Source organism: Cryptosporidium parvum, chromosome 7 (genome assembly GCF_000165345.1).
Source record: "Cryptosporidium parvum Iowa II chromosome 7, whole genome shotgun sequence".
Lineage (NCBI taxonomy): Eukaryota > Apicomplexa > Conoidasida > Eucoccidiorida > Cryptosporidiidae > Cryptosporidium > Cryptosporidium parvum.
The window spans coordinates 515,235-543,220 of NC_006986.1; the positions used below are offsets into that span (position 1 = coordinate 515,235).

Sequence of the window (27,986 nt, forward strand, 5' to 3'; positions counted from 1 at the left end):
ACTTTTTCTAACATAGTTTTATAAGCTAATTCTTATCAATAGTGATTGTATAAGTTTTCTTATTTTCTCTCCTTAATTGCCACTCATCTGTGTTTTTACACGAGATTTTAACAACTTTAAGTCTGTAATATAATGAGCAGCTCAGTGTTCTTGGGGGGAGTTCAATGAGATCTATTGTTTTGATACAATTTCCTGAAATCCCGAGCAAACCACCTAATAGTCCTGACTGAGTACATTGCCAAATCCTTAGAGCCTTTTCTACTATTGAGTACGAAGCGAGGAACTCACCCTCTTTATTAAAACACAACGCATCAACTTGTTGTGTATGTCCCTGTAGTACTCTCCACTTTGTTGCAGTTCTAAGATCATAAACAATAATTGAACGATCGAAGCCTATTGCAAATCTTTGTGTATTTTGATGGAAGGTAATCATTGGAAAAGCGCTAACTAATATGAAAAGAACGGATGTGACTGCTGTTATTGTTCCTTTGCGTAGTGTGGAGTCAAGTGGATCTAAGAATCCAATAGAAATATCGACCACCATATTTAAATAGGGAAAAGAATATTCAGGGAGACTAGATACAAAATATACCAATAATGATAGTACGTTGCAAGTATAGTTTATTCCCATATAGGGATATGCTGTTCTTCCGGCATATCCAAGTATATAAATGTATGTTTTTGGATCCAACTGGCCAATTAATTGAAGTAAATGTCTACAAGAAGTCCAAAATGGTGGGTATTGAGCCAACGTGAGCAATCTTATACAAAGGCAAATAATACTATTCGAAACCTTAGTGCTCACATTTTTTTTATTGTTTTTTTGTTCTATTTTGTCACTTAAACTTCCGCTATCCACTTGGAAAATATGAGCTGCTATGAATATGTTATTTTCCCAACTAGTAAGACTGTTTCTAAGTAAGTTAGGAACGCATGTATTTTCAATATTTTTTGCTTTTAGAAGACTTGTAAAGTTAAGAGAAAAAAGCTCCAATGCAAAAAGGAATCTCAAAGTATCCATAATGCTAATATTATTGTAATAAGAGTTTATATCATAATTTAGGTTATCTTTGTATCCAGTGGCTTTAAAACTTCCAGTGTTCCCTAAACTTGAAGTGTTGACTATAATATTTGATTTACTAGAGTCAATGTTTAGGTTTTCCCAAGAATACCACTGTTCAGTATCATGTCTTCTGGCATATATCGGTTTAAGTAATCTCTTCTTTTCTTGTTGTTTCTCAAAATTCTTTGAGAACTTGATAATAATTTCAATATCATAAGTTGTTATGATACTAATCAGAAATGAAAGAATAATCTTTCCTATACAAGCGCTATGAGTTCTTTTGAAAGGATGTTCATATAGAACAATACTTAAAAAAAATAGCGAAAGATCTTCTATGCTTAAGTTTGAACAGTAATATTCGCCAGAGTTCATTATTGGAAAGGGAAGTCTATAACCTATCATTCTGCAAAGTGAAATACTACAGTATGAATAAATTTTAGGATGACCACGCCTGCATGATTCATTCCATGGAGGAATACTTTTTATTTCACTCCCCAGAGTAGAACATAAAGATCCTCCAACATCCATGTTACTTGAAGTTATGACCTCCTGCTCCAGTAAATGCAAAGACTCATCCTTATTTTCTCCGTTTGTTCTAGGTGCTGAAATTCTTAAGAATTCTTTAATAATACCAGAAAGAGTATCAATTGCTATTTCTTCGCAATAAGACAATACTTCGCTTGGGAGAGATCTAATAGCCAGCTGTAAACAATATTTTGCAGAAAGCCTCAAATATGGATTAAATACATCCAATGTCATACCTGTAATTGAAAAGAGATGGAATGGAATAAATCTAATTAAAAGTTTTTTTTGTTCAACATGTTCAATTATCCACGATAGTAGGAAATTATCCAAAAGCTGTATCGGTAGGTCCAAATTAGAATAATAAGTAAAGTAGTAATGTAAAATAACCATTTGAAGAGCAATCTGGTGCGCTGAAAAGTGCTCCTGAAGTTCTCTTGATGTATCTTGCTTTCTAAAAGATTCTATTTCATCTTGGTATTCTAAGTCCTGTCTAAGTTCGCAAACACTACAGGAATCCACAGGATTTTCAGTTCCAAATGTTTTTTCATTTTGATTTTTAAAGTTTTGGAATTTTTCATTTAGGGCTTTCTCACTAATATTTCTCTGGCTTAAAAATCTTTCAAGCCAAATTTTGTCTGAAGCCTCAAAACTAGAGAATACCTCGGTTTGACCATTAGAAAAGTTTAGGGTTGATTCGTATGTTCTTGATCTAAACAATGGTGCTGAATTTTCACTAGAATCTATAGGTTCTCTTTTTATTAAGTTTCTAGAATCAAAAGTTTCTCCTCTTTGAAGTGTTGAAGTTGAATTTAAACTTTCCTTTATATTATGTGGGAGCTTCGAATTTTTTCTATTAATACCAGAATTTCTGGATCTGACTATTCTATTTACTAAATGAGAGGTACATGGAATTCCAGATAACTCGCCAATATAATAGTCATTTGTATCTATCTCTAAATTTTTTTTCCTTCCTGGTAATCTACTCCATTCGAAAAATGGCCTCCCAGGGCAGCTACTAATAATGCTCTTATTATCTGAGATATTTAACCTGTTTTTTAAAGTTCTAACGGAAACTGTTTTAGTATCCAAATGTCTCATGATATTCTCACTCCAGTTTTCAGAAACTAGGTACCTATATGGAGGAATTCCAGTTCCATCATAAGTATGGGATCTGATCATAGATTCCCTTGTGCCAGAATATATACTTCTAGAACGATCAACAGATTCGCATCGCTTTCCATTTCCTTGTTTATTCCTTTTTGATAGGTTGAAATAATAATCCACACTGTTCCATATCTTCAGTCTTAGAGACAATTTTGAACTATAAGTCTTCTTTTTTAAAATATTGCAAATTGGGATAGAAATAGCATAATTCACACCTGTAATTAAAGTGCTAAATTTAAGAATTGGTCTAACAGTTAGTGGGGCCATGTCCGCAAAGAGTTTACTCAGAAATTCATTGGTAGATCTCACGAAAAGAGGAAAAAGATGTTGTAAATATCTCGATGTTTTTGTATTTTTTTGTTTTTTTTTCTCAATACTTACGATATCTGCTGATACATGAGGATTAAATGCCATGAATGAGACGCTCATACTAGAACGAACACCTAAACATCCCTGATAATAATTCTTCTCTTTCTGAAAGTCAAGCTTTGGCATATATCCAATTAATACAGATCCAAACATAATTCCATGGTCCAAAAATTCAATTCTGTTGCTTGTTTGTATAAATCTATTTAGGCTTGACATAAGACCATAAGATAGATGGTAGTCTTGATATTCGCAAACATTAAGATCTAGGATTGAATTAAAACAAATTTTTGCCAGTAATAAGTGTGAATCTTTATCATATACAAAAACTATATCTCCTTGTAAAATAAAAATAAAGTTAGATGGTTTATCAATACCAACTGAATTAATTCTTGATTCTATGGGATCTTGTCTTTTTTCGAGCTCCAAAGATAAGCTTAATATTTCATAAGTAACTCCCTGGATTTCTGTATTTGATTGATCCTTTCTTTCGTCCCAAATACATCTATTAGTTGATTTAGGTTCAGATTTTGAAGATATACCATTTGCTTGATTATCATTTACTTTTATTAAAACACATTTCTTCTCTAAGGAAGAATGAACCAAGATTTGGAACTTGTCGTATTTAGGTGTTCCAAGTTCTCCTAATCTATTAACATCAAATACAATAACTTTGTTAAGTGAAATTACATTCGTAAAAAATAAACCATTAATACAAGCTATAAGAGAAAATAAATTATTTGAAACAATTTGGCCTTTAATTCCAGGTGAATTAACATTCTTTGAATAATTGGTGTTATAATTATTGCTACAATGCACATCTTTATTTTTAGATTCTCCTGTAGAGAATTTATTTACAAAATTCTCCATTAAATCTACCTTCCAAACTAATATATTTCCACAACAAGTTAGTCCAAAAATACAACCATCCGTCACAGATTTTATTTCAATTACATTTGTTTTATGTCCACAAGAAGGTCTTGGTAGAGGAAGTTGGTAAACTACTCCATTTTCGATATTTCCAAAGAAGTGTTTGTCTTCGTTACAATTCATCATGCTAAAAAGTCCAAATTCTCCAGTAAGACACTGCCCCATAATTTTACCATTTGATAGAGAAATTATACAATAGATCGAATTTTTTTGTTCAGTGATGCAACAAGAAAGGACGGAAATGTTATTTTTCTTATCGTAATCTGTGATATCATCCTCCCAAATTGTTCTCAAAGATTTTGTGGATTTCCAATAGATTTCATTTTCAGTTGATCTGTAAATAATTGGATCATTTCTATTCTCAATGCTATTTTGAGAATCCATATTAAGTTTAACAGGGAAAAACATATTTTTGGAGTCAGATACTTCTACATTGTCTAATATAAAAGAATGAGCGTCATTAAAGCTTTTATAACAGTTTGAAAATGAATTGTTTGGAATAAAAGGAAATTTATAGTAAGTTGGAAGTTTTTGTTGTGATTCAATAATTGACAAGTCGAAGAATGAGTAAAATATTTTGTCAGAATTCTGCTCAATTGATATAAAATTAGTATTGTGGAGTGTCTCGCAGCTCTTTTCTAATAGAAATCTGAAATTATTTCTGTGTACCCAAATGATATCGTTATTTCCTTGGTTTTGGAAATTGAGGTCTATATTTCTACCAGACTTTGGTGATTCCTCTAGGTCATTTTCGTACAAAGTATTTATTTTGAAAAATTGCCAATAACTTGCAAGATGGCCAAGATAATTTAATTGTTCTTTATCGTTTATTTTAAAATAGTCTCTGGAAATATAGACAGGAACTGCTGTTATGTCACTATAGTTACCATAATTATCAATTTCTCTGAGATCGTGTTCAGAAAAAGCTATATTGGATTCAAATTTAGGGTTAAAATTTTGGCTAAAAAGGAAGCAAACTACTGAAGGAAGTTGAATACTGTATACTGTAAAGTCAGATGACCATGCAAGAAAAGATACACAATGTTTTTGCTTTTCTTCATATTCCATGCTAAGAGTTCTAATAGGTGAATATGTCTTTGTTTTATTAATGCAGGCTTGTCTAATATTTAATGATATCTGAGAAAACCCAAGCCAAATTTGAAGCTTTTGTTTAATTTCCACATTTTCATTATTTTGATTAATCACATTGAGAGTTATCGCTCTTTTTAGAGGTTGCGTTTGATGAATATCATACATTGGATCTTTAAACTCGCTTCCATTTGAAAAATTTTGTGTTGAAATTTCCATTTGTGGATTATTTGGATTGGAATCTTCACAAATGGGCGTATTTGGGACGAACAAATCTCCAAAAGGTTGGTACCTTTGGTTTCTATTTTGAAACTGAGGCAGGAAAGTGCGTTTCCAAATTATAAGTCTGTATTTTGCATTTACGATTAAATAAAAGTCAGTTACAACAATTTGAGTTGAGAACATCTCACTTGAAGGAATAGAATAAAAATTGATCGGTTCTGAAACAAAACATGGATGCAAGGAAAAAAATGTTGGAGCTAGCATTGGAGACTTAATTGAACAAAATTGATGAATATAAGGAGTATCAAAAGAGCTAGACTTGGATTGGTCACTTGCATTACTGCTTGACTCGAAAGCATGATCATACCTTTCAAATGAAGACCCATTAATGTCTTCTATTGAACTTTCCTGCTTGATTTGCTCATATTTAATATCCAGATCGCCCAAATTGTCCTCTATTATTATTTGATCTTGAGAATAGTTTATTGAAGAGCGAGAAGAGTTTTTGGCCAAATTATTAAATCCCGTTTCATCCTGGCTATATTTCATAAATGGTTTAGGAACATTATTTTTTTGGGGTTTTGGAACTGGACATGGGATTTCGCAGTGAGGAATAGGAATGAAGTGCCACCAAATTCTTATTAAGTTGCTTAAATCCCAAACTAAAACTTGACCAGTATTTAGCATTGCAGCCACAGTGTAAAAGTGAGCAGTGGGATATCTATTATCTTCACAGTAGTCAAAGAGTGAGATATTTGAAGACCATTTTAAAAGTTCAAAGTAATCATGATTGGTGGAAACATTGAATATCATTGATTCTCCATATTCTCCATATGTATTTGTTGGATTAAAGGAGGATTTTTCATTTTTATCTTCGTACGAAAGCTGAACAGTACTTGGAGATTGAATTTTATACATGTCTGGAGTGTCGTCATCGATTCTGTTGTTTATTCTACGTTTAGAATATGGACAGCTTGCAATTTTAAGGGCTCCACAATTTAGTCGTGACCAAGTGTCTATTATAGTAATACGTTGATGCCCAACAAGCAACACAAACCTTTTGTCTGCGAGACTCACTAGTTGCAATACTTCGTGTTCAGCCGAGTCTGATAGTTGAGCAATACATCTTCCATTATCCAAAGACCAATATCTCATAATATTATCCGAATGCAATGTTAACAGCAACTCATCTGTACAGCTTTGTAATAAAGGAGAGGGCGATAAAACGAAAACCATACCAATAAGTTTAATTGGACATAGAGAGTTAGGAATAAGAACGCAAGAAGGGACCAGCTCTTTCTCTGGTGAGCCCTCGATGGATTTTTTGTCCACCCTTAAAATATTCCACAAATATACATGACCAGATTTTGTACCAGTTGCGCATATTGAATCCCAACTACTACAACAAGTTAGAGTGACTTCATCCAAAACGCCTCCATCTGGTGTAATACCACATGAAAGTAGCATTACTTTTTCTATTAACAAAATGAAGTTTTCATTCACCACACAATTATAGATGGATCTAATACGAAAAAAAAGCGGCGCCAATATGATTTTTCGAAGTACTTGGTATACAAAAATTCTCGGAAGTAGATTACTTCGAAATTCAACAAAAAAAAAAAAAAAATTAATAAATCCTAAGTATCCGACAAATCACACGCAAATTTCCAAAATCAGCTGAACATATCAATAAATGCCGAAGAAAATATCAAGTATATTTACATGATATATAGACATAAAGAATAATAAACCTAAGTGAGAAATCCAGAAAACTCAACTTTTACTAATATTTGAAGATAACTTTAGCAAGTTAGATGAGTTTGTTGTTTAAACATGATCATACAAAAATTTATGGCGCAGTGGCGCCTTAGACACGTATTTCATGGCGTCTCGTAGTTACCATTTAATATTAAATTTCTCATAAAGTGTAAAAAAACTCATCGAGACAAGAATTTAGAACAAACAATAGAAAGTTAAAGTAAAAGTTATATAGAAAGATCATTAACAAAATAGCAAATTAATTATTTACTACAGAGGCGGGCAAAATATATTAGTCATTAATTTTATAATATTAAAATAAGCTGTTAATTTTTATATCGCATTCACAAGTGACCTTTGGATTATTAAGCAAACAATTTATCTTTAGACTTTTTTCAGAGGATTCAATTTAGATAGAAACTAATGGGTCGCGTTATTAGAGGTCAGCGTAAGGGTGCAGGTTCAATTTTCAAGGCTAAGGTTTCCAAGAGAAGAGGACCAGTTAAGCTTCGTGCATTGGACTACATTGAACGTCATGGATATATCAAGGGTTTAGTAAAGGATATCACTACAGATCCAGGTAGAGGCTGTCCAGTTGCACATGTTTCATTCAGAGACCCTTACAGATACAAAATCAAGAAGGAGCTGATGATTGCTGTAGAAGGACTTCATACTGGACAATTTGTATACTGTGGAAAGAATGCAACACTTTCTGTAGGAAACGTTTTACCAGTTGGTCAGATTCCTGAAGGTACTATTATCTCCTCTTGCGAGGAAAAGGCAGGCGATAGAGGCAAACTCGCTAGAACTTCAGGTACCTATGCAATTATTGTTGGCCAATCTGAAGACGGAACAAAGACACGTATTAGACTCCCATCTGGTGCAAGAAAAACTATCAGCTCTCAATCTAGAGCAATTATTGGTATTGTAGCTGCTGGAGGAAGAATTGACAAACCAGTTTTGAAGGCAGGTAACAATTATCATAAATACAAAGTCAAGAGAAACTGCTGGCCAAAGGTTAGAGGTGTTTCTATGAACCCAGTAGACCATCCTCACGGTGGTGGTAACCACCAACATATTGGTCACCCATCTACTGTTTCAAGAAGTGCACCACCAGGTCAGAAGGTCGGTCTCATTGCTGCCAGAAGAACTGGTTTATTACGTGGTGGCCGCAAGACAGCTAAGGATAAGGTAGAAAAGGGAGTTTAAATTCATAGCGAGGTAACGCATAGATAATTTCTGATCCTCGATAATTATTTGCTACCAAGAGCTTGGGGATGATGTTTCCTTTGATGTTATATAGTATTTAATTATTGGTCAGATTTTTAACTCTATTAGTATCTAGTCTAGGCTATTAAATATTCTAATTGACTAGTTTCTTTTTGCTGCGAATCTTAGCTATAATGAATTTGTCTTAATTTTTCTTGTAAATCGTGTTAAGAAGTAGTTTGATCAAATAACCAACAAACAAAGCCGAGAATGTTGTCAAAAGAGCAACAATCCAGATTGCAAGTTTGCATTCACCAATAGGAATATTTATATAGGGATATTTTGGGTCTCCCGTTGGAACCTTAGTAATACTTATCCTGCATTCCTTAAGCTTGAAAAACTCATCTATTCAAATTTTTGCTTTTATGGGTTCTTCAAAGATTTTAAAACTTACCTGGAGATGAACATTGACAATGACTTTTATGGACCCACAAACATTGTTTATGGAAATCATGGTCACAAATATAAACTCCAATTTCACATCCCTGAGGGAAAAAAGTTGCATGCAAATACGGCAAAATGAAAAAAAATACACTTACCTTTACAGTATCCTTCCCATCAAAGCCTTGAGAATTATAACATTTTGGTCTGGAGTCTATTCTAATCCTATCTGAGAATATTTGAATCTTGAACTTATGAGAAATAATTGGAAGTACTTCCAAAGAAAGACGCGAAAGTTCGTTGTCTGGGATACCCTCATTAATGGGAATGAACGATGGTATCACTGTAGATTGAGTTGAAATGAAGTCCCATATTAGAACACAAATAATAATAAAGAAAATAGTCTTTTTCATGTTATTATCGAATTTTCATATTTATTAAAGGGAGATCCGCCAAATTTTTTTGCAGAGAAAAAATTAAATGAATGATTGGAGAAAATTACAAAACGATTATATTTGACATCTTTTCAAAGTAAAATAAACTCATAATATGGGCTTCAGCGGAGATAAAATAGAATCTTCGTGTAATATTCGGTCTCAACGAAGGCTTAGAACTGATACTGCAGAGGCAGTTTTTGGCAATTTTTGGGAAGCACCAAAAAATTCAAATTTTCACTCCAGGGGAGTGAAAAAAAATAAACAAAACTATGAACATGAGATAGCTGAAAATTCTACCCAGAAGTCAGACTCAGATTCCTTAGATAAAAAGTTTAATATTACAAACTTGGACACTCAAGAAAGATTGAGCTTTTATGAGTCACAAGGAGCAGAGCCATACCTTTCTAAGTACCCAACTATAACTTCTATACTTACAGAAACACAACCTAAAAGGTGGATGATAATGTTTAGTAGAGCTCAATCTTCAAGTTCTAGGGATTCTAAAGATGGAAAGAATAATAAAAAGAATTCTAAAATAAATTCTTCAGGTTTAACAAACGAAGATTTACCGTTTAACAAAATGCAATTTATATGGAGTTCTGAGTTGGATGAACACAAAAGGGTCAAGTTAAATAACAAAAACAGTCCAAGTTCACAATCTTTATTATCTGACCCAAATGACCTTTCACCAATCGTAATTAATTTTCCCCACCCTATTCAGCTTCAGAATATTTCTATTCCATACGAGGTTCTAGACCCAAGGTCCGTTCCATGCGGCTCATTTATTTGGTGGGATAGAAGAGTATGGGAATATAATTTTGTTTATATGGCCAGAAGACTATCTACTAACGATGAAAAAAGTCGTAAAAAACTCAATATAGAAAACCCAGTAACTCCAAAGAAACAGATTAGAGCTTTAGGGGAAAGCAACGGACAAAGTTCTAAGCGTTCAAGACCAAAAGTAGATGCAAACCCCAAACTAAATCAGAAATCAAAGTCTCCTAAGAATGTAATTAAGCAATAAAGTCAAAATTTGAGTATTATAGCAACATTTTAATATTCAGTTTATAATAATCTTCTATAGTTAATAAATTAATCTTCATCGCTTTCACTAATTAATCTGTTTAACTTTCTTTTAACTGGTCTCATTGTAGGCTCGGGCGATTTAGTCTGTAATGAAGGAGTATTCTCAACAGTAGAAGATTCAGAATCTTTGTTTTCTTCTATCTTGTTCACTTTGATTTCACTCGACTGATTAGGAGCTTCAGAACTGTTTTCAGCGAGATCTTTTTCAGCTTGACTACTCAAGTTCTTAGATACTGGAGCTCCCCATTCACTAATAATTTTCGTTTCTTCTATTTTAACCTTCTTTTTATCACAACTCAAAGAAGAATCTACTTCTTTGCGAGTTTCTGACTTTTGTTTTTCTGATAAAGGTGGCCTAGAGGGAGTTTCATGAGTGTTTTTTCTTTCGTTTGATGCAGTCTTAAAAAAGCCATCCAAACATGTCTGTGAAGTCTTATTTTTGCTTTTCTTGATTCTTTCGCAATAGCTATTGACTCTAGCCTCATTGAAATTTTGTTCTTTTATAAGCCACTCCATAAGTTCTTCATACTTGGGGTTTGACCACTTAATCAAATCTTTTATTTGATTATTTTTTGATACTAGGGGATTCTTAAAGAGCTCTCTGACCTTTGAGAAATCGAAGTTTCCTGGTATAGGATTTTTTGTCTGATCAATGTTTTTTAAAATGCTTTCAATATTATGGTATTTTTTGAGTAATTTATAGGCTGTACTTGTTCCTATTCCTCTTATCGTTCCACAATAATCGCACCCACTCAAGATACAAAGATCAATAAATTGGTCCATATTTATATCAAGCTCAGAAAGGATCAAAGATAGCTTTATAATTTGCATACCATTTTTTTGTTTGCTTGGCGACTTATCAGTTATTTTGTTTGAAGATTCTGAAAAATTTAATTGTTTTATTTGGATTGGCGTACCAAATGTCAAAGAGTCTGCATCTTCTGTGACAACTCCATAAACTAGACCATCTTTACATAGTTCTGCGCACTGTGCTTCCGCCTCTGATGGGGCATCTATACATGGCATTCCAAGAAAACCCAACAGTTTCTTAACATCTTCTACTTGCTTTTTTGTTACATGTATAGTTCTAACAGATTGTTTTTTGATAAGCTCTTCATCTCCAATTTCTTGAGCTTTCTCTAGTTCAGCAAGTGCTTTCTCTCTTCTTTCATCTCTTTTTGTCAGTTCATCTTTCTTCATCTCTGGGGGAGCACCATCAAATACAAATACAGGTTTAATTCCTGCTTCTAGAAGTCTAGTGGTTCTCGAAAGCATCCCATTTATATGACTTGTGGATTCACCTGAAGAATTGGTTAAGTTACCCCACTGGCTTCCTTCTCTAATTGCTGCCAAAAACTGGTAAATCCACATACTAGCGTCTATTGCTACTCTTTTCCCTAGCAAGGAGCCGATTCCCTATAAAATTAAAGGAATTAGAAGTAATATTTAATATAGATCTCTAACTTTGTAATATAGTCTATTTAAAATGTTCAACTTACCTGCTGTTGGATACTTTTCGGAGCATTATCTGCAAGAAACTTAGTTAGGCCTTTAATTCCCATATTAAAATAAAGATAGATTAAAATATAATTATTAGAGACTAATTTACAGCCTATTTAAATATTTACACTTTTAATGATAATTTCCCACTTTTATGTAATTTCACTCACCCTCCCCCTCACAGTTGTGAGTGAAATTTAAGGATAATTTGAGAAATAATGAAAAAAATAGACGCTAAATAATCCTCTGTTTCCTAAGGAAGTTCCTCATATGAATGATTGAAAAATATGAAATAACTGATACTAATGTTAGCTGAATTATAGAGTATATTACAATTCTTTTATTTACACTCAATGCTTGCTTTAAAAACATCTCCTGTTTCTCAAACTCATATTCTCCTTCGGATACTTGGTTATTTACCTTGCTGATTAGAGAGTTAATAAATTCTTCCACATAATTTGCTTCATCCTTGCTTGCAATTGAGTCCACGTCAAGATGCTCACTTATGTTACCTGTGTCGATCGAAAGTATCCATTTCATTTGTTCTGATTTAAACCAATTAGAAGAGTCACACCTAATGCATACCTTGTGATCTCCATCTACTTCTGGAAGGTATGCAACACTACCTTTATGGTCATTTTCATTTACATGCCTACTAAAAACTTCAATATTTTCAGTGTTTTTGAAAATAACTGTGCAGTCAATACCTAAAGAAAGTATATTTTGCCCAAAAACTAAGATTAAACATACCTAAATTATTCACATTCTCATACTTTACATGAATTGGAACAGACTTAGGAACTTCTTGAATGAAGCACTTCTCTGTACCTTCTTGAACATAAAAATATATTGCAGAATACACCCTAATACATTTGATGATCAAAAAGAGTATTATTGCCTGAATATTAGCACTTTGAAAAGCCTTCATAAGTTTAGGTTCATTAAAAATTATGTCTACAATAGATATTTAGGAATTGTTATACTATAGTTTTATAGGTATTTTAGAAACTATTTAACCTTAATTACTCTAATCTTATTTGGCCAAGTAGTTGAGGGGAGGTCAAAAATAAAATGTTCAAAATATATTTAGGAATTCAACAATATGATTAATAAGGGAGAAAAAGTGGGTTAGCAATGCACGCAAACAAATAAGTAGCTTGCGGCTTATTTGATAATCTTTATTATTAATAATTATAATCATTCAAACCATACATTTTATTAAAATCGAATTGCGGCAACGCTTTTTATGTAGTAATTTTCTTGCACAAAAGTTTTAATTATATTTTAGGGATTATAATTTATTGTGGAAATTAAACAATGCACAGCAACTTTAAGGCAGAGCCTTTTCCATTATTCGTCTCTACTCAAAGTTTTCTTCCAATATCGATGATTCTCTCGCTTATTTGTAAGTTTGATTGTATTTTTTTAAAAATTTGGTTAAGTATTATTTATGTTTTATTCTCCAGCACTGGTATTTATATCGTTTTTCATTGTATATGAATTCAGATTCCCAAGATTAAAAAGAAGTTTAAAGGATGAACTAATTGTTTCATTTGCAGGATCACTTACTTTAGGCTTAGGGCTCACTTTTGCATTATTATCATTTGGTCTATATTTTTAGGTTTTAGATTTAGTTTCTTTAAGTACTTTATCTCAAGCATTACTGTAATTGTTTGAATTAAGACAAAATTTAAAAAAATTAACTAAAGCAGAAGATCATAGTTAGAGATTATTATGAAAGCAATACTGAAAAAAAAAGAATTACGAATAAATAACACTTTGATTTAAAAAAAAAAAAGAAAAAAAAAGACCAATAGGGATTTTGCGATAGTATGGGTTTAGAAAATTATAACTCTAGAATATTCCAATCTAACTTCACCTCTTTTCTATTCGCCGAATATACTTGCATTTGACATTTTAAGCATTAATTTGTCCAATTCATTGTCTTAATAACCGGTAACCCCACACATTGAGACAATATGTTAACCAATTATGATTTGTTAAATAGTGCGCTAAATTTAGTTAACCTTATTTAATTTCTCCTCACACTGGTGTCTCCCAAAAGTTATGATTTCTTTCGTCACTTTTTCGATTTTATATTTAACAGGCTCGACTCGGAGTATTATTTATCTCCGATAACCTAAACCGACTTAAACTTTTATAGCGGGGGTTTTTGGCAAGTTATACCTCGTAGCTAGTTACGTCCCTAATTCTGGACTTAGCTGGTTAAATAAACTAAAATTGCTTTAGCCGTGCTAATACTAAATCTCGCTGGATGCTCACAACCCACCTGAATTGGCAGGGTTTAGGTTCGCCCTCTACCAGCAAGTCGTATCTACTTGATACGTTTTTTTCGATAAAACCAATGTATCTCTAATTCATATTTAGTGCCAGTACTTCGTAGTTTTTGGAATTGTGTGGGCGTCCTCAGCTTGGACAGTTGGGTGAGTCCGCGCAAAGTCTTTTTAGCCTTGTTGCTTTTGTACCACTTGACTTGTGCCGGCGATGTTGTGAACGTTTAACAACAGTTTGGAGTTAAAGGATCGTTTTCTGCGCAAATATTTGGAAAAGGGGAAATCGCGGGATTTTATTTAGATATATTTAATGTAGAAATAAATAAAACAAAATTAGATTTACCAAAAGGGTTTGAATCATTATTTTTACTATGTTAGAGTTTATGAAGTATAGTTTTATCAGAAAACTGAATAAGCAAACATGAGTAATCAAGTTGGCTTAATTTATCCTCCATTTGAATTAAGAGCTACAATTGACAAGACTGCCAGCTTTGTGGCGAAGAATGGGGAGGAGTTCGAGTCGAGAATACTTAGTGAATCAGGGAGTATTAAGTTTACATTTTTGAATAAGGACAATCCCTTTCATTTGTACTACAAGAAGCGAATTGAGGATTTTAAGAATGGAGTTTCTATTGACAACAGTGGGCCTACGATCCCGAGGGCAATATTGGATATGAATAGTAGGAAAGAGAAGCAAATAATTGCGGAAAAAGAGGTATTGATGTTAACATCTTTCAGTGGAGGCTTTGGGTTCATGGGAGGGGCTGTTATGGAGCCTGAAGAGCCTAGGAAGGATCAATATACAATTTCTCATCCTATAATTTCAATAAAGGATGAGTCAGTAATAAAAATTACAGCAATGTATTTGGCCAGGAATGGACAATCTTTTTTATCAGATTTGACTGCTAGAGAGTCAAACAACCCTCAGTTTGACTTTTTGAAACCTGGGCACGCATTATTTGGATACTTTGCAGATTTAGTTGAGGCTTATTCACTCTGTTTAATTCCAAATAAGAGTTATTTGAGGGGAATGAAAAATGAGTCAGAGGATCTACAGGCAATTTTTAGACGTTGCTATAAGAATAGTCTTTGGAGAAAGAAGGAAGTTGAAACAAACAGTGGCTTACTTGAATTAGAAAACAGGGATCATGTAGACTTGGAATGGGTCGCAATTAACATCGTTGAGACAGTTGATTTTGATGATTTGAATTTGGATCTTCCTGAACCAGTTGATTTTTCTATGCTTTCAAAGTTAGTTTTAGAGTCCTCTTTAGACATGCTAAATGAAAATGATAGGAATGATCTATTAGAAAGTGAAATTCAAAATGAAGAGAGACAGATTAATGTTTTAGTGATTGAGAAAGAACAAATAAATGATAATGTTTCTGATGAATTAAATAATACAAACAATGATGATGCTTTTGAAGAGGAATTTAAGAATATAAAAATAATTAAGAACTATGTTAGAGTGCCAAAAAAGAGGGGGCTTGTAACTAAATCAGAACAAAAAAAGAAAGGTAAAATGTACAGATGTCCAATTACAGGCCAATTGATACCTGACGAGGAAATTTCAAACCATATGAGGATTTTACTGCTAGATCCAAAATGGAAGCAACAGAAAGACCAGCTAGTTCAGAGAGCGCAGCAGGAATCCGCCCTAACAGCATCTTCAAATATAGAAGAAAACCTCATCGCATTTATTACAAAGCGTCCCGATCTTTTTGGTACAATTGAAGAAGCTGTAGCAGGAACCCATGGCTTTGAAGAGAATGGAGAAAAAAATAAAAAGCAAAAATTTCAGTAGGGTATAATTATAGAGCTAGATAGCTAATTTTTTGATGTTCCCTTAACTATCAGTTCTTGTAATTCTGAAATAAAATGATCGTTGTTTTCCACTCCAACCACATCAGAAATTGAGCTCATAAGAATATTTTTAAGATTTAAGTCATTTGTTGACCTTTGAAGAACACAAAGTACAACTGGTTCAGAGTCTTTGAGAGCAATAGGTGATAGCTTAATAGGCATTATTGGAGAGTTTTCTGAGTCCTTCTCAAGTAGATAGTTTGTGAATGCTAGCACTAGTAATCTTGTAATTTGTTTTAAAGCATCTATTTGCCTGGGAACAACTGAAATTGAGTTGTAAAGAAGAGCAAGAAATACCACTCCAGTTGAAATTCCTAAAAGGCTTTGAATGTACTCCTGATTATAGTATTTAAGAAGCGCTGAAAGGCTTGGGACTAGAGAAGATGTATCTCTATAATTATTAGATTGCATCATTCTATTTGCAAGAAGTGCTGTAGTTTCCAGAATTTTTACCCCCAACTTTGCTTTGGCCATCAAGTCTTCTCTAGTAACATATTTTTCATCATATGGGTCATTTCCTCCATATATATTTCTCCAGTCATCAACAAGCTTATCAATATCTCCAGAGTATCCAAAGCCATCATGAGGTGCCAAAATATCCTGGCCTTGTCGATATCTAAAAGCTCTGGGTACAAGAGCCATTAATGGAGGCAGAATTATAGATGATGATCTAAAAATCTCAATAATTGGATCGTTACAGGCAATAATAGACTCTAATAAAACTGTCATGTAACTCTCACTAATATGAGGCATATGGAATAGACTTAACACGAAGTATCTTCCTTTCCTAATATTGAGGATTTTGTTTAAAAGCCAGCGTCTAGCATTCAAGCATGCAATATTTCTTTCTGCAAAAGAAATCTCAGAAACTTTAAAATGCTCTCCATTTTTATAGTTTGCATCTTCCACACTTGACGCACCAAAAGAGTGCTTTGAAAACCCAAATAGTAGCTGAAAGATTAAGTCTATAGTGTCTCTTAATTCCTGATCGAGACGAAGTCTTGCCTGTAAGTGCCCAGTTGGACAGTTTTCAATTTCATCATCAAAGTAACTAACGTATTGCAAAAGGTCATTACCTGCTTCTATAATAGAATAAACCAGTGGTCCAGGTGCTTGAACTTTTTTCTCATCTTGACTCCCAAATTCAGGAGAATTAAAAATATTGCTGTGAAGAACTTCAAAAACTTGCTTTGAAAGCATTTGATAATGTGCATTTCCTGTTGAAAATGAATAATCTCCATTTATAGAATTCTTTATTTGGTCTCTATTTTCTCCAATGTTTATTTCGTCTCTCATCTCCGAGTTATCATCCTTAGATAGGTTGTGAACTTTTATAAGTTCCCTAGCTCCTCTGACTGTTGAATATGTGGATTTTCCGAATTTGCGAATTCTATTAGAGTCTTGGTCAGCAATTTGCCCCTCTTTCAATTTATTTTTTGATCTATCTTCAGCTTCTTGTCCTACTTTTGTATTTAATTTGGACTGATCTTTATCCTCTGAAGAATCACTATTACCTAAGGGAAGATTATGCTTACGAGCAAGTAGTCTCCTATTCCACTTAGACGAATATGACTGAATTTCTGGCCTTTCCGCCATTTGCTGAAGCTGAATCCTTAAAATCATATCAAAATCTCTCGAGGCCATTAGATTATTGTTTCTTGATGGATCATTTGAAAGACCAGAGTGATCCCAGTTTGATGGAGATGATAAGTTACATGAGATAATTTCAGATATATGTGTTTTTGTCAAAGGAGATATGTAGCTACTAAAAGGAATTTCAGGAACTGGCTCGGGCTCCTTAGAGGTGTCTTGTTCATGGCTTAAAATGTCTTGGTGGCTTCCTCTATGGCCTCTGCTTCCAGAATAGCTTCTATCATCGTTCCTTTTAGAAGAGGAGTGTTGGTTACTTGTGTTTCTTTGTTTATGTTGGAATGATGATCCATGTTGGCCTTTATTGTGTGAATAGCCTGAGTTAACTCGACTACGTCTCACATTTTGCTCGGCCTCAAAATCTGCATAATTCTGTTGGTGTAACTCTTCTTGGATTTTAGTTGATCCCTGTTCCCTAAAAAAATCTTGATTCATCATCGCTGCTTCTATCTCCTCTACTGTTAAGGGCGTTTTTGACTTCATCAGCTCCTCAAGCCTTTTCATTTGGTTTGCCCCTTCCCGTTCCTGGTACTCTTGCTTTATATCAAAATGATTCAGGGTAATTGATGGAACCCAGTCATCGCCTACCTCGCCTACCTCAAATGTCTCATCATTATGACGATCATCATCCAAAAGTTCGTTTTCATTAATCTCAGAGTAATAGTAGCTTTCCATTTTGATCAAAAATTTTCTATTTAAATGGAATTTGCTAAAAATAGCAAGTTAATCTCACTTAGATTTAACTTGTGCTACTAAAATTTCCTCTAAACCGAAAGAGAAATTTATTTCTATTATTATATGAATAATTTACAATTGGAAGTTTGTACATTCAAAATAGCGCCAATAAATTGATATTAAGGAAAATAAAGCAAAGCATTGAATAAATTATTCTTTTCAAATGACTACATAAATTAAAACATAGATATGCTATAACCTTTTCTGCTCATTTTTTCCATATTTCATAATGATTTCTGAAACCTTGGGGTTGTTAATGGCTATGGACTTTAAAGAAAAAACTGCAGCTTCTCTTAATAGTGGGTGACTTTCATCAACAATAGTTGTACATTCAATTAACATGCTGATTCCTTTAGGAAAAGTTAAGAGGTCTAAAATTATATTGAAAACTTACCATCTTGATTTTGAGAGAATGAATTTTGGAGTTGAACGTTCCCATAGCAAATTGTAGAAATTGCTTGAATAATTGAAGCCATAGAGATTTCCTCGCTGACTAGTTTCCATGTAGCTTTTATCTCTTCAACTATAATATGATTGGGACAAATTAAATGTCTCCTAAACTTTAGCATGATTCTCAGCAAGTCTATAAGGCTAATATTGACTTTACTAAAGAAATCAATATTACTTTCATCTTTAGGGGTACTAATTCTTAAAACAGAAACCCATCCTTTAATATTACCAAGCTTTGATATGCTGAACTTTACTAAATTTTTATTTTCCGATTTTAAGGACCAATCTTCAATCTGAAGATTAATAAATTGCTCTAAATAGGAAACTCCCACTTTTAATTCTGAAAGAATTGTATCGAAGATTCCATCTAGAAGGAAAATTTGAGATATTATATTTTTATCAACCAATTCCTGTACATTTTGTTTCAAGTTAGGATTAGTTTCTATTTCAACACAAATTTCAAGCAAACAGTCTTTAAATTCGTGTTCAGTTATAATAGAAGTCGAAAGGAGTTTTTGGAGAATAATAATTTCTTTTGTTATTTTCGCATCTGAAATATCTATATAATTATTTTCTAACATTGATAATTTAACAAAAGGCTCCTGCATTGTTAGGTAAATAAGTGAAGCATCACATTCGATAGTAGACTCTTCGGAATGTTTATAAAAATATAAATCACGAAATGTACATGGATTTTCGGATAGCAAATGCTTGAAAAAAAAGAATATCCATTCTGATGATTTTAAGTTCTGAATAGTCGTATGTTTCAGTGTGTTAAAATACATCGAAATTGCGACAAAAATAAAACATCCAAATAGTTCTTTTTTACTTATAATCTCTTCCAAAGTAACTGGCCTGTTTTTAATTAAATTGTAAATAAGATGAAATGTGCATGCAACAGTAGATGTTTCAATATTAATGCCTTGCAAATGCCCTAGAGACAAAGAAATAAGCTCAAATAAATATATATTAATACAACCAAATGGATATATTGTCTTAAACAAGTATTCCTGAAATTTTATTAATCATACGAGCTAACTATTTTGTTACTTACTTGATAATCTGTGTCACTGTCAATAGAAATGTTCGCTAATATCTGTAGAAACCTGCAACTGAGAAGCAAGAACTCATTGAAATGATAAGCATTATAGGGCAAGCCTTCTGGGGATCGATGTTCTAATACTTTTAAAATTTCGTATGAAACTAGGCTTAATAGCCCCGTATTCTCTTCATTCCGGAATTTAATATATATAAAATAGTTCAAATTTTTGAATATCTTAGAATTGGAAATTATCTTTCTATTTTCAAAAGAAATAGTTGATATATTTCTAATTATCCCCAGCAAAATAGATAATTCGGATAGGAGCTTTAATTCAATAGGAGTGAAGCCTTGTAGTTGAAAAGATTCTAGAATAACTTCAGTAAGTTCCAATATAGTCCCTAAATATTTTGAACATTGAAATAGTATAGCTTCTTCGCTAGCAGATCTCTATACAAAATAAGAGCAAATTATTTATCAATAAGCAAATAATTGGTGCTATAATTCAATATCTTACCTTTAATATTTCCTTTAATACATGAAACGGATCACTTTCTTTTCTTCCAAAATAGAGCTTTAGCTCTTCCATGTAATCAAAATATTTCTTTTTCATACTCGATCCTGTTTCAATTTAATTTATATCGAGTCAAATATGTATTATCTCACTGATCATCTTAATTTGGTTCGATACTACAGATCTTAAAAGACCGGCGCCAAGCTAAGTAATATGGCAAAATGTTGTTAATAATACGTAAAAGCGAAAGTAAAATAGTCAAATTTTAATTTAAATTGCTTAAAAAAAGTCGGTAATTACTTTGTAAAAAATAGCTATCAAATAGCCCTTGTTTCTAATCTTATAAATGAAGGATATTCTAGTCATTTGTGGCCCGAGCGGAGTGGGGAAGGGAACTTTGATTTCTCACCTTATGCAAGAGTTTCCTGACAAGTTTGGGTTTTCAATTTCCCATACTAGTAGAAGCCCCAGGGGAAAAGAATCTAATGGGGTAGAATATTATTTTTGCTCAAACGAGGAGTTTATAAACATGATATCTATGGATGGTTTTGTCGAATATGCTGAAGTACATAAATACTTCTATGGTACCTCTAAGCAAGCAATAGAAGACATCATTAATCAAAGAAAGATTTGTTTAATTGACATCGATATTCAGGGAGTTGAGCAAATACAAAAGTCATCATTTGGTGATAGGGCATATTACATCGGAATTCTTCCAAAGTCTCAAATGGACTTGGAAGAGAGACTTAGAAAGAGAAAAACAGACTCAGAGCAGGCAATTCAGATTAGGTTGCAAAATTCTGTAGAGGAAATTGAGAGGATTAATCGCAATCCAAACATTTATAAGTTGGTTAATGACGATTTAAAAACTGCATGCGATGAGATTGCCAGATTAGTTAAATCATATTGGGAAGATATTTCTTATTAATTTATTACTATTTTATAAATACTAATATTTCGTGCCAATTTCAAGAATTATTCCCGCTGCATCAAGCAAAAAAATTTAATTTAATAAATTTATTTTTACGACATAAAAACTAGAAATTGATTAGTTATGCGTTCAATCCTCTTCTATTTCATCCTATTGTTTTACCCAATTTCGACTTCATTGGGGAAAGAAAGCGAATTATTTTGGAAGGTGAAAACTAATTTAATACTTACTACTGATGCTAGATTCGAAGGAGCCCAATTATGTACATCATTGGAAGATGAACTTATGGAAAATGCAGAGGGTAGCGATATAAAATATGAGGAGAATAATGCTTTGGATTACAATTTAAATTCAAATAATATGATAGAGCTTGTTGTTACGAATTCAAAAGAAGAGGAAGTTACACTCTTTGTTACCGATGCTGTTTATAATTTGATTTACAAAAAGAAAGATTTAAGAAAAAACCCAAGTATATTTCATAGACCAAAATTCTCAGAAAGCACAGATGAGTATCAAAATAATAATGTATCTCAAGAAGTAGAGCCCACTGGAAGAATTGTATACATTAAAAAATATTATTCACCTGATGGTGCAAATAAACATTTACCAGTTATTCAAAAATTTAATTATTCAAATATTCAGTTTTCCATTAATTCAAGTTCTGTGTCGGTTTCTGCGATGAATACTTTTAATTTTACAAATGGTTCTGGAAATGAGTAATTTTCTAAATACGAAAATTCAATTGATTAATGAAACTACTCTTTAAATTCACAATTTGAGCTAAATTTAAATTCTATAAATATAAAGTGTTCTTAATTGTTTTGTTATTTTAATCTGTAATTTTACGTAAAATACAGTGTTTAACAGTTATTGTGATGATTTCTAAAGATTATTTATACTATTGCTTTGGAAGCTCTATTTTCAAAAATAACTATTTCTAATAAAAAAGACGCAGTTTGGCAATTGATAGATCTAAAGAAAATTTGGTATGTCTTGTTCTTAACTCTTTTAATTTAGTTATTTGAACTATTTTATTACTTGTATTTGTTGCTATTGTAAGTATTCATCAACCTTAAGGTAATCATTCATATTGTTACCAAACTCTGAATTTGATCCAAAGTTAAATTTAGAGCTATCAATTATGGCCTCCCTAAAGTTTTTGTCTAGATGGGTCATAGCTGTTGTGTGAGGTCTTTTTAACTTCTTAGTTTTGCTATCCTTTTTAGGATTATTTATTTCATCTTCAGAGATGAAATTTGGCGAGCCAAGTAAGATTTTTTTCTTGAATGCAGTTGGCGTTGTCTTTAAATCAGCTTCGACTTGGTCTTTTTTATCAATAGCATGCGCAATTCTCTTTATTTCAGCCTAAAATTAAAATGATAGAGTAAAAGATATTATTTTGAAATAGTGAACTAACCTCTCTAGCTAATTTATCTGTCTTTTTAATAAACTCAGGATACATAGACTTTTCATAATTTCTTAGCTTTTGAACTTCTTCATCTGAAACTTCAATCTTACCAATCTTCTTATCTGGGGATTTTAATTTTAAATTTGGAACATCTGATGATCTATCTAATGGCAATAGTTGAAGTTTAAATTTACGACGATTATGTTCATCATACTCCTCTCGAAGCATTTTCTCTCTTTGTTCCATTTCCCATTCCACTAATTCATCATCATTTGCAGATATAGGAGGAAGTTCTTTAATTAGTACATGCCTTCTTGCTAATCTAGAATCAAGAGGATCCTCAAAGCTACCTTTAATCCTTTCAGCTTCTATTAGTTCGTTTCTGATTGAATTAAGAGTATACTCAAAATCACCCATATTAGGTAGTATTCCTGATGAAGATAAAATAATTAGCTCTTCTACCGGAACTCCTTTGATATCAGGAATATCTTCAAACTTTAATTGCGGAAACAATTGCCTAGAAAGATGAATATTGAAAAGTTGAGAGTCTCCCGGAAGTGGAGCATCTTCTTTTTTGAGCATTTCCTCAATGAACTCTAATCTTTGTTTTAGATCTAAATTCATATTTTCATTTTCATTACTATTAAGAGCTTCTTTTATTGCTTTTGGAGAAATGTATTTGTTTGGAGAGAAGGTGATCATTGGAAATTCGCTATCATATTCACTTGACCATTCAATAATTGCGTTTTTAAGATCCGAGAGAAACTTTTGTTTTGCTTTCCTGGATTTCCTTCTTAAAAAAATATTTTTAAAACCCTTAGAGATCGATCTGGTCAGTGAAAAAGGCCTATCTTTAACTGTGAGTAAATCTCTTCTTTCCGCGATTAAAACTTTAACATCTTTCTTTGGTCCCGGATTAATTGAAATTAGATCTTTTAACTAAAAAGTATTAGTCTTGAAAAATAATAAACTGATCATACTCACCTCAGGTTCCAATATATTTGAGCGATGTAGAGGTAAAATACTCCGAATATTTTTAGTATTTGAATCCAATTCAAAAAAGTGAGCTAAGTAATCAGGAGGATTCACTCTATCGCGCTCATAATCAAAAATGGGAAAATCACCCCAGAAGTACTCCTCGACAATATCTCTGATTCCATCGGGAGTATACCCTAATGGCATATCTAATACTGCCATATCTTCATCATTTAATGGGTCATTAACTCCTTTTCTTACATTTCTAAATGGAGAGCCTGCTGTTTCGAACATATGTTGTGCTTCCTGAGAAGTTTCAATAACTAAAATCAAGAGTATAAATAAAATCTAATAATGTATAACCACTTACACTCTAACTCCTGATCATGCTTTAACTGCCTCGATTTCATTTCTGACAAATCTATGTCACTCTGTTGATATCCTTTAAGTTCAGGATGACTACGAATTGCTATTTTCCTCGGTTTACCAATTTCATATGGATATTTCAATATCCTTTCTTCTCCAGGTTCAATCTAATATAAAATTTCTAGCTAGATTCTTAATTTTCAACAAAAACAAACTTACCTTTTTATATATTTGTGTGTCATCCCATACTTGAATCTGTTCTTCTTCTGGTTCTATTATTGAAAATTCTTGTTCCTCTATTCTTTCCTTAGTCTTTTCTTTCCTAAATGCATTTTCAATTGCAATTCTATTTTTTTCTCTTTCAACAAAATCTTCATTTTCGAGAATTTCCTGAATTGATGAAAGCGATTAATAATATATTGTAGATTTCCGTATACTTACAAGTCTTATATCTAAAGGGCGTGACCCATCAGTAACTTGAACTCCTTGATCTTCACCTAGGCTCAATGTTGAAGACACAAGATTAAAAGATCTTTTATCTTGATTTGAATTAATTGCTTTGGAAGCGTATTTTTTTTGATTAACATAATTTGATTTTTCTTCATTATTTGAAGGAAAGACTTTAAATTGTCTTTGTTGTAAATTTAAAGTTGGACTGACCATTTTCAAGGACCTATGCTGTTTTCCAGTTTGTTGATTGCTATTATCGCTTAGTGGCTTTGATGCATTATGTTTTTTAAAAATTGAAAAAAATCCTGATTTTCCTGTGGCAGGTTGATCAATCTTTGAAATAGTGTTCGATTGTTTTACGTAATCATTTATTTGCTCATCACCTTCAAAATCAATTTTGGACTCAGGCCCTAATAAACTAAAACCAGCAAGGCTAGTTTTGAAATTCTCATTTTTTTTTTCGTTAGAATATTCACTTGTTTCATTACAAAATATCAATCCTGATTATTTAAAGTATATTATTGATATTAAATCAAACTACTTAACTCACCAAGAATGTAGAGTAAAACCAGCGGGGCAATTCTACAATTCATGTTTTTGAAGATACCAGACTATATAAACATTATTTTTAGGTTATCTTAGCTCTGCAATTTCACTCTCTAGCCTATACATGCATAAATCTAACAATCATTAGCCCGCCGTGGCGCCAATACAATAGTGGCATGCTTTGTGATTTTATAATATAGTAAAGAGGTTGAATATAAACAGCAAATAAAAGGAAAGTAGTAGATTTAAATAGATAGGGGTATTGTATATGCAAGAAATAATATTGCAGGATTAAATTTACAAAGATAATTAAGTAAATAATGCTTTGAACATTTTTTTGAAATGGAAGAAAAATTAGACTTGAAGTCCAAATATGAAAAGTTGAGAAAAAAATACGCACAGCTAAAGCAACAAACAGTAGCTTTAAAAGAGTCATTAGAAACTAAGGAGAGTGAATATAAATGTCTAAAAGTAAGTTTTGAAGAGCTAGAAAATACACATAAAGAATGTATTTCAAGACTTGATGCTTCGCAATACAAAGAAACGCAACTAAAAAGAGAAATAGAAGAAATAGTATGCCAACTAGAACAGTTTAAATCGCATGGAAACACAAAGCAGGATCAACCAGTTTGTCCAAATGGTAAAACCGGACAGGGGATTTTAACAGGGTTGCTTCCGATGAATGGGGTGATAATGAACTTCCAGAAAAATGAAAAATTGGAAGAGAAAGTTAAAGTTCTCCAAGAAGAACTAGATTTAAAAATTCTCGAAAATGAACAGCTACACATCAAAGAATTTGATTTGAAAAGGCAACATCAAAAAGCAATTGAAGAACATCTTGCTGATAATGAAAAACTTAAAAATGAAATAGAGAATTTGAATTTAGAGATTAATGAATTAAAGCTAAAGAGGGGAAACGAAGATGGCATTATAGATGAAATAAAACAGCTTAAAGAAAAAGATAAGGTTAATAGCCAAAAGATTAATGAATTATTGGAGAACAATTGTCAGAATGAAAACACTATTAATATTAAGCTAAATATTATGAGAAAGTTCATTCCCAGAGTCAATCTTTTACAACTAGAAGAAGAACATTCATCTTGGGCAAATATTTGCAAACAAAAGAATTGTTTTGCCTTTCTTAAGTTAGAGTCTTTAGTTTCTGAATTTCTCAAAAAGATATTAATTGTTGTTGAAAACTGGAGCAATTACATCAATTGCTATATATCAAAGCCCTCTTTACAAGACAAAATCACTGAGCGTATTTACAAACAAATACTTATTCTTCTTAAAGAAGGGAATAAAGATTTAACAGATCTTTCCGGGGTAATTTTTCAAAACGGATTCATTTTGGAGCAGAATATTTCCGAATCAGCATTAAGTTGTATGAACGATCGAGATCAATTTAATAGCATAGAGATCAAAGATATATTAGTTGAAAGGTCAATAAGCGCAATGATGTCAATTAAAAATGCACTAAGTTTACAAATTATTGCGTTTAAAATGGAATTTCATAAATTATCCGGATCAAAATTAGCATTTGAATTTCAAAATGAAAACAAAAAAGCTATCGAAAGATTATTTATTATTATTAGGAATTTACGAAAGTATTTACCCAAACTCAATTGCCTTTTTAACTTTGCTCTAAATCTTGGAAGAAAACCTGACTTAATCTACTCACACACTTTACGGACAAATTCATTTTATGTTGCGTTCATAGAATTGAGAAGAGAAATAAAAAATCAATTTGATAACATTTGCGTTGAAGTAGAAGAGAAAAAACAATTTTTTGATTTCGTGAAGAGAATATTGATAGAAGATGTAACTCTACAAGATGAAAATATATCTCTGAGCGAGTCATTTATCAATTCTCACAAAAAAATAATTGAATTAGAATCCATGAGGAAAATTTTACACTCAAAAATAAATTTTAAGATAAAAAATATCATTGAGCTCATTTCAACAGAATTAAACGATGCCTGTAGGATTTTTGAGTCACTTTTTTTCTCAGATAATATCGCTCATCCATTCTTCAGTGAAACCTCAAAAGATATAAAAAGCTCCTTCTTCGATTCTATAGTTGATCTATTTTGCTTACTAAATTGCAATAAAGAATTATTTATGAGGTTGGTTTCTTCACTGTATCAACATCCATCAATAACTTGTCAAAGTAGCAATAATCTCAGTGAACTACAGATTAATATGAGAGAAACGAAAAGCAAACTCGAAGCTGCCCCTCCAAAGATAACACTTCCGGAATTGCATATTCTAAATAAAAGAATAGAGCAACTTGAGGAAAGTAAAAATGAACATCTTAAAACAATAAATAATCTAATGAACCAACTCAATACTGTAAATGAATCTTCAAACTTAAATGATCATAAGTCTGATTTTAAAAATGATTTGACATCTACAGAGATAATTCCTGTAAATTCAAGTTCAGAACCCAGTAAAATATCAGAATTGAAGAAACAAAAGTGCGGAAACCAACCTCAGAAATATATTCATGAAGTTTTTGAATCTCAACTTAGAGAAGCAAATGAAACACTCGAAAATACTGTAACTAGATTGCAGCATAGAATTAATGATCTGAATGATGATATTGAAGTAACCAGGCAGTCTTATGACGAACAAATTTCTCTATTAAGCCAGCATATCTGTTCGCTATCTGAAAAACTTGCGCTAACAGATGCATCCACATTATCATCTTTCAACCAAGAAATACTTTGTTATTCCTGTGAAAGCTGGTCCACACTCGATTTAATTTTGAATAAAACAAAAGGGGCCTGCCAAAAATGTAAAACCAAATTATTAAGGCTAAAATAACTTAAATGTTATTAATTATCATTGTGATTATTATAAACGGATATAATTATAATTCAAGCTATTTAATCAAATAAATTATACAAAAATAGTAAAAACATTAAAACCTAAAACCTCTAATTCCTAAAAATTATTTAATTTTAGTTGAAATC

At 32.2% G+C, this 27,986-nt stretch overlaps 14 protein-coding genes across 14 annotated transcripts; 6 read left to right on the forward strand and 8 right to left on the reverse strand.

The window, feature by feature from the left end:
- Positions 1–25: 25 nt before the first annotated feature.
- Positions 26–6,826, reverse strand: cgd7_2100 (WD repeat protein; the record flags this gene model as incomplete). Its single annotated transcript, XM_628384.1, has 1 exon — positions 26–6,826. One exon carries the CDS (start codon positions 6,824–6,826, stop codon positions 26–28), a length of 6,801 nt encoding a protein of 2,266 aa, XP_628386.1.
- A 714-nt stretch (positions 6,827–7,540) lies between these two features.
- Positions 7,541–8,326, forward strand: cgd7_2110 (60S ribosomal proteins L8/L2; the record flags this gene model as incomplete). Its single annotated transcript, XM_628385.1, has 1 exon — positions 7,541–8,326. One exon carries the CDS (start codon positions 7,541–7,543, stop codon positions 8,324–8,326), a length of 786 nt encoding a protein of 261 aa, XP_628387.1.
- Positions 8,327–8,769: 443 nt separating this feature from the next.
- Positions 8,770–9,180, reverse strand: cgd7_2120 (hypothetical protein; the record flags this gene model as incomplete). Its single annotated transcript, XM_628386.1, has 1 exon — positions 8,770–9,180. The coding sequence occupies one exon, from the start codon at positions 9,178–9,180 to the stop codon at positions 8,770–8,772; it is 411 nt and encodes a 136-aa protein (XP_628388.1).
- A 136-nt stretch (positions 9,181–9,316) lies between these two features.
- Positions 9,317–10,228, forward strand: cgd7_2130 (uncharacterized protein; the record flags this gene model as incomplete). Its single annotated transcript, XM_628387.1, has 1 exon — positions 9,317–10,228. The coding sequence occupies one exon, from the start codon at positions 9,317–9,319 to the stop codon at positions 10,226–10,228; it is 912 nt and encodes a 303-aa protein (XP_628389.1).
- Positions 10,229–10,296: 68 nt separating this feature from the next.
- Positions 10,297–11,852, reverse strand: cgd7_2140 (flap endonuclease 1; the record flags this gene model as incomplete). Its single annotated transcript, XM_001388346.1, has 2 exons — positions 10,297–11,706; positions 11,790–11,852. 2 exons carry the CDS (start codon positions 11,850–11,852, stop codon positions 10,297–10,299), a joined length of 1,473 nt encoding a protein of 490 aa, XP_001388383.1.
- Positions 11,853–12,024: 172 nt separating this feature from the next.
- Positions 12,025–12,691, reverse strand: cgd7_2150 (transmembrane protein, putative; the record flags this gene model as incomplete). Its single annotated transcript, XM_001388347.1, has 2 exons — positions 12,025–12,497; positions 12,541–12,691. Coding segments are annotated over 2 exons (624 nt in total), but the record flags the coding sequence as incomplete, so codon positions are not given.
- Positions 12,692–14,499: 1,808 nt separating this feature from the next.
- On the forward strand, positions 14,500–15,888 carry cgd7_2160 (Pre-mRNA splicing factor SF3a. 2xSWAP domain protein; the record flags this gene model as incomplete). Its single annotated transcript, XM_628388.1, has 1 exon — positions 14,500–15,888. A coding segment is annotated over one exon (1,389 nt), but the record flags the coding sequence as incomplete, so codon positions are not given.
- A 23-nt stretch (positions 15,889–15,911) lies between these two features.
- On the reverse strand, positions 15,912–18,272 carry cgd7_2170 (hypothetical membrane protein; the record flags this gene model as incomplete). The annotated part of the gene is made up of 1 exon (XM_628389.1): positions 15,912–18,272. The coding sequence occupies one exon, from the start codon at positions 18,270–18,272 to the stop codon at positions 15,912–15,914; it is 2,361 nt and encodes a 786-aa protein (XP_628391.1).
- A 437-nt stretch (positions 18,273–18,709) lies between these two features.
- On the reverse strand, positions 18,710–19,567 carry cgd7_2180 (hypothetical protein; the record flags this gene model as incomplete). The annotated part of the gene is made up of 1 exon (XM_628390.1): positions 18,710–19,567. The coding sequence occupies one exon, from the start codon at positions 19,565–19,567 to the stop codon at positions 18,710–18,712; it is 858 nt and encodes a 285-aa protein (XP_628392.1).
- A 1,114-nt stretch (positions 19,568–20,681) lies between these two features.
- On the forward strand, positions 20,682–21,263 carry cgd7_2190 (putative guanylate kinase; the record flags this gene model as incomplete). Its single annotated transcript, XM_628391.1, has 1 exon — positions 20,682–21,263. One exon carries the CDS (start codon positions 20,682–20,684, stop codon positions 21,261–21,263), a length of 582 nt encoding a protein of 193 aa, XP_628393.1.
- A 126-nt stretch (positions 21,264–21,389) lies between these two features.
- cgd7_2200 (hypothetical protein, signal peptide) lies at positions 21,390–21,986 on the forward strand (the record flags this gene model as incomplete). Its single annotated transcript, XM_628392.1, has 1 exon — positions 21,390–21,986. One exon carries the CDS (start codon positions 21,390–21,392, stop codon positions 21,984–21,986), a length of 597 nt encoding a protein of 198 aa, XP_628394.1.
- Positions 21,987–22,626: 640 nt separating this feature from the next.
- On the reverse strand, positions 22,627–23,376 carry cgd7_2210 (kinesin-like protein; the record flags this gene model as incomplete). The annotated part of the gene is made up of 1 exon (XM_628393.1): positions 22,627–23,376. The coding sequence occupies one exon, from the start codon at positions 23,374–23,376 to the stop codon at positions 22,627–22,629; it is 750 nt and encodes a 249-aa protein (XP_628395.1).
- Positions 23,377–23,613: 237 nt separating this feature from the next.
- Positions 23,614–23,943, reverse strand: cgd7_2220 (hypothetical protein; the record flags this gene model as incomplete). The annotated part of the gene is made up of 1 exon (XM_628394.1): positions 23,614–23,943. The coding sequence occupies one exon, from the start codon at positions 23,941–23,943 to the stop codon at positions 23,614–23,616; it is 330 nt and encodes a 109-aa protein (XP_628396.1).
- A 1,389-nt stretch (positions 23,944–25,332) lies between these two features.
- On the forward strand, positions 25,333–27,837 carry cgd7_2230 (coiled coil protein; the record flags this gene model as incomplete). The annotated part of the gene is made up of 1 exon (XM_628395.1): positions 25,333–27,837. A coding segment is annotated over one exon (2,505 nt), but the record flags the coding sequence as incomplete, so codon positions are not given.
- Between the last annotated feature and the right edge of the window lie 149 nt (positions 27,838–27,986).